Here is a 5864-nt window from a genome sequence, read left to right on the forward strand (position 1 = left end):
AAAATGTTGACAATATAAAAATTTTAACCTTCTATATGATAAAATCAAACAAAGCCTATCATACACAAAAACAAAAGACAAAGAATAAGCCGTGAGAAAAATATTTGTAACCCATGACAGGTGACAGTTTGATATTCTTTCTTCTACAAAACATTCTTACAAATTAATAAGAAAAAGAAGAACCCAAAAGGAAAGCAGACCAAAATATTATGAAATGGCTCACTTGTGGAAAGATGTCCAACCATATTCACGATTAAATCAAAACTGACAATAACAAGATTCCATTTACCACCTAACAGACTACAGAAGAATAAAAATAATATTTTTAACTCTTTATAAAATACACAATAAAGTTTTTTAAAAAATGACAAATTTGGGTGGGAAAAAAGAATACAAGGCATATGCACGAGAAATGAGAAACTCCTACAAATGAATAAGAAAGAGATAAAGACTACAATAGAAAGATGACCGACGGACAGGAATAAGTAACTGACAGGGGAAGACACAAAACAGATGAAAGACGACCAACCTCCTACACAGTGTAGGAAATGCAGATTGAAACGAGATGCTTATTTTTTAGTCAAATTATCAAAGAATAAAAAGAACAATTACTTGTTAGTAAATGACTTAAAAGTGAAGAAAAACCTGTGAGGAAGAGTAACCAGTTCAGAGATTTGGGTGGACAAGTAAGTGGGAGGGGAGAGGCAGAGTGTGAACAGGTTGTGCATGCCCTGGGCGGCCGTGGCTGTGCCTGTGGCTGTGGCTGTGCCTGTGGCTGTGGCTGTGGCGTGGCTGTGCAGAATTTTAAGGACCAATTTCTCACTCCTTTAGGTATCACTGGAACTGAGAGATGTTCCAGATTGTGATGCAAACACAGGCAGGCAGTGGAAAAGACACATAGCAAAAACCTCAAGGGAAGGCTGGCCAGTTGCTCAGTTGGTTAGAGTGTGGTGTCATAACACCAAGGTCAAGGGTTCAGCTGGAGAGCTGCCAAAAAAAAAAAAAAAAAACTCAAGGGAGAGCTAATCTGTACCCTTTACATTAAGTAGTAAGTAGTGAGTCTGTGAATGGTGACACATAGTAATCTGGGTGTAGTTTGAGCTGGTTCTTTTCCTCCTTGTCACGCAGGATTCTGACTGAGTGTCTGTTGCATTAAAGAGCCACAAAGAAGCATCAAGCAGAGGAAAATGGATCAAGGGGAGAGATACCATGTTTGAGGAGGGGAAAAAAATTGATGCTCTAATAGTAAACACAGAAAGTTTTCAAAAAAAAAGAAAGAAAGAAAGTTGCCAGGGTGGAATTATAAAACATATTAATTATAACATTATGTTAATAATAATATAATAGCTGCACAATGAGTTCTGCTTCTGAAGCAAAGTGCCTGGGTTCAGGTGCCAACTCTGCCTTTTACCCACTGGGTGATCTTGGGTCAAGTTACTGAACCTCACTGAGCCTCATCTCCTTCGTGTACAGAACGAGTACAGTAGTAGTAACCACCCTCGAGGGGCTGATAGGGTCAAGTGAAGTGTGTGAAACACACAGAGCGCTCAGCACAGTGCCTGACACACAGCTGCATGCCACCAAGATCACCCACTGCTACTGTAGACCACACTCAGCCCCGGGAACCTTCTGCTCAGTGTCATCCCAGCATTCAAAATTGGAAGGTAGGGCCAGCCAATTAGCCCAGTTGGTTAGAGGGCAGTGTTGTAACACCAAGGTCAAGGGTTCAGATCCCTGTACTGGCCAGCTGCCCTCCAAAAACAAAATATTAAAAGGCACTGATGTCCACTTCATCTTGTCTCCAAATCAGGCCAAGGCCCTTTTCTGTCGCTGGGGCCCTATCCAGGCAGCTCCTGCTTGGCTGCGCGCATGGACACACCTTCAGGCCAGAGCATCCAGGCCAACTCAGTTTCTGGTACAGATTAGAATGTCAATCTGAAGTGGCAATTAGGAGCTATTCCCAGAGTGGATGCTGCAGAAAAGGCCCCAGAAAGCATCTCCTCCAGACGCCTACAAGGGTCCGAGCTGCAATTAGGTATCAGCTTAATTCCCTGGAGGTGCGGGAACAAGTGGAAAATGCCATTTGCCTAGCGACCAATTTTCCCAACTGACAGGTGATTATTCTAATTACAAAAGGATTTTCTTTCCTTTTCAAATTGCTAACACATTCCTTAAAACTGGCGCCTCACCCGATGCGATGACGGTGCCCGCCCACAGCGTGTTCTCGATGCTCAGGCTCTCGCTGATGGGAGGGTCGCTGTCTTCCTGAAAAAGACCAAACAGATACACGTTCTACCAAGGTTTGGTCTGGATCCGCAGGCTGCTTCTAGCCTCCTCCTGCCAACACAGGAGAAGTGCTCTACCCGATCAGACTGGGCGCAGCAGTGTGGAAGCCTATAGCTCAGCCAGGAGAGGAGGGCCAGGCTCCCCAACTACTGTCCTTGCAGAGTTCATCTCCCACAGAAATACTGGTCAAAGCTGGCTTGTGTTTAAGAAGTGCAGGTCACTAATACCAAAGGGATGTTTTACAAGGTAAGAACTAAGACGCATAAGCAAATCCATTAGGCTCTTTGCAGACCAGTCTTATGTGCACAGAAAGAGAACACAGACCATTTAACATGGATTCTATAAGTCTATTGCCCCATATTCCTCAAACAATTTAAATTTGAATTTAATTTCTATTTGGAAAGATCTGGAAGTGGCTCATAAGTTACAAAAATGGCAGAGAGGATTTGCATGAATAAAAAAGGACACGGTCCCATCTGAAGGAGACAGAGTAACTGTTTTCAGACAGCAGAGTTAACATTAATTATAATAACACTTGCCTCTCTACCTTGTCAGGTAATTCAAGCTTCTCTGAGCCTGGAAGAAAATTCCAGTTGTGTCTACCTCAGTGAGAAACAATGTCAGCTTTCAAGGTAAGGCCTTCTTACAAATCTCACCTCCAATCTGGCATAAAATGACTTCCTGACAAAGAACTGTGTCCACCTTACTAACAAACAATATGTCAGCTTTTAAGGAAGGGCCTCCTTATAGAAATCTCATCTCCAATCTGGCATAAAACGACTTCCTGACAAAGAACTGTCAACACCACTTTGCAGGCCTTCCTTACCCACGCATATTTTAAAGCAGGATTCTATTAAGATAAGCTTACTTACCCTGGTAAAAGTTCCCACAAAGTTGTGAATGTCAATATGTGGCTCTTCTGCATATACATACGATCGAATCTGAAGAAGATCCTGTTCAAGAGAGGTAACATTTCAGAATTAAAACAATGTCAGCTTATGATTCAAAAGATTTCAGGAGGCACCCACTATTTTTCAGAAGCAACTGTATTTTCCAAACAGAGCAACGGGCTCTCAAAATTACAAGGCAGGTGGAAACAAGAAGAAAAACCTCCATTTAGTAAATAAGTTTAGGAGTTGTTACATATAATATCCCAAGACACTCTGAGAGACTCTACAGCAAAGACATCTGTTAATCTGTGTTCATCCAGCATTTTCCAAACTTGATGGGACAGGTGACACTACACAGCTATTAATACCCTTGAAATGGGCAGATCCCCCTTTGCTAAACTCTGGCTTCCAAGATTTGTTTGTGCCAAAGAAAATACTTGCTCAATCAGCAAATGGTTATTGGACATCTACTCTGTGCAAAGCCCTAGAAAGGGCTGAAAAAGGAATAAGACATGTCATATCCATTCGATGGCTTCTATCAAAAAACAAACATAAAATAGCAAGTGCTGGCAAAAATGTATAGAAATTGGAACCCTTGTGCACTGGTGGTGGTAACATAAAATAGTTTGGTCANAATCTGGCATAAAACGACTTCCTGACAAAGAACTGTCAACACCACTTTGCAGGCCTTCCTTACCCACGCATATTTTAAAGCAGGATTCTATTAAGATAAGCTTACTTACCCTGGTAAAAGTTCCCACAAAGTTGTGAATGTCAATATGTGGCTCTTCTGCATATACATACGATCGAATCTGAAGAAGATCCTGTTCAAGAGAGGTAACATTTCAGAATTAAAACAATGTCAGCTTATGATTCAAAAGATTTCAGGAGGCACCCACTATTTTTCAGAAGCAACTGTATTTTCCAAACAGAGCAACGGGCTCTCAAAATTACAAGGCAGGTGGAAACAAGAAGAAAAACCTCCATTTAGTAAATAAGTTTAGGAGTTGTTACATATAATATCCCAAGACACTCTGAGAGACTCTACAGCAAAGACATCTGTTAATCTGTGTTCATCCAGCATTTTCCAAACTTGATGGGACAGGTGACACTACACAGCTATTAATACCCTTGAAATGGGCAGATCCCCCTTTGCTAAACTCTGGCTTCCAAGATTTGTTTGTGCCAAAGAAAATACTTGCTCAATCAGCAAATGGTTATTGGACATCTACTCTGTGCAAAGCCCTAGAAAGGGCTGAAAAAGGAATAAGACATGTCATATCCATTCGATGGCTTCTATCAAAAAACAAACATAAAATGTATAGGAAAAAGGAATAAGACATGTCATATCCATTCGATGGCTTCTATCAAAAAACAAACATAAAATAGCAAGTGCTGGCAGACATGTCATATCCATTCGATGGCTTCTATCAAAAAACAAACATAAAATGTATAGAAAAATGTATAGAAATTGGAACCCTTGTGCACTGGTGGTGGTAACATAAAATAGTTTGGTCACTCTAGAAAACAGTATGACAGTACCTCAAAAAATTAAACACTGATTTACCATATGATCCAACAATTCCATTTCTGGGTATATACCCAAAAGAACCAAAAGCAGGGACTCAAAAAGATATCTGTACACCCACGTGCATTATTCACAATAGCCAAGAGGCAGAAGCAACCCACGTGCCCATCAATGAAAGAACGGATAAATGAAATGTGGTATATACACACGGTGGAATACTAGCCTCGAAAAGGGAGGAAATTCTGACACATGCTACAACATGGAAGAACCTTGAGAACCTTACATTGAGTGAAATAAGCCAGACACAAAGGATGACATGATTTCACTTACATGAGGTACTTAGAGTAGTCAATTCATAGAGACAGAAAGCAGAAGGGTGGTTGCCAGGACTGGGTGGAGGGAGGAACGAGGAGTTATTGTTTAATGCGGACAGAGTTCTAGTTTTGCAAGATGAAGAGTTCTGGAGTTGGATGGCAGTGATGGCTGCACAATGGTATTAATGTACTCAGTGCCACTGAACTGTGCACTTAAAAATTGCTCAGTGGGGGGCCNACAACACCAAGTCAAGGGTTAAGATCCCCTTACCGGTCATTTAAAAAAAAAAAAAAAAAATTGCTCAGTGGTAAATTTCATATGTATTTTGCCACAATTAAAAAAAAGCAAAGCAAACAAGAAGCCAACGTTAGGTGATAAGACAGCGTAGAAGTAAAACACCTTGGCAAAAACTGCACTTCAAAGCAGAACATGTGAAGTGGCCTATGACAGGTACAGGCAGTCACTGCTAGAACAAGGAATGAAGGAAGAGGAAGGGGCGGTGGGCAGCGGGAAAGAGAACGGCAGGGCAGGGGACAGAAGTAAAGCCCAGGAGGAAGAAAGGAAGGCCAGAACACAGCATGGAAGGGCAAAGTCCAGAAACAGAGAGCCCCGGGGAGCAGGAACAGGGAATGACCACGCACTGGCTCAGGGAGTTCCGGGAGGAAATGGCAATGTGGGGCCCAGCTCACGTAACAAGCTAATGGCCCAGCTAAAACGTACTGTTATGATGTCGTGTATACACACACACTCACACATATAGATGGCATGATGACAGGGGATTTATCTTCAGCCAATTTTTCTCAGTGGCTTTTGCTACCTAACAGGAAGGCTCTTGAGGATGGCTC

At 41.8% G+C, this 5864-nt stretch overlaps 1 protein-coding gene across 1 annotated transcript in view; it reads right to left on the minus strand.

Moving 5' to 3' along the window:
- ATP9A (ATPase, class II, type 9A) overlaps positions 1-5864 on the minus strand; it is a gene marked incomplete at its 3' end in the record, with an annotated part of 91795 nt that overhangs the window by 54136 nt on the left and 31795 nt on the right. Inside the window, exons 8-9 of the mRNA XM_008587338.1 lie at positions 3920-4000; positions 2190-2265 (exon numbers count right to left, since the gene is read on the minus strand). Of these exons, the coding sequence (XP_008585560.1) occupies positions 2190-2265; positions 3920-4000 (157 nt within the window). The remainder of the gene's footprint in view (positions 1-2189; positions 2266-3919; positions 4001-5864) is intronic.

The sequence above is a fragment of the Galeopterus variegatus genome, unplaced genomic scaffold, assembly GCF_000696425.1.
Source record: "Galeopterus variegatus unplaced genomic scaffold, G_variegatus-3.0.2 Scaffold4336, whole genome shotgun sequence".
Classification (NCBI taxonomy): domain Eukaryota; kingdom Metazoa; phylum Chordata; class Mammalia; order Dermoptera; family Cynocephalidae; genus Galeopterus; species Galeopterus variegatus.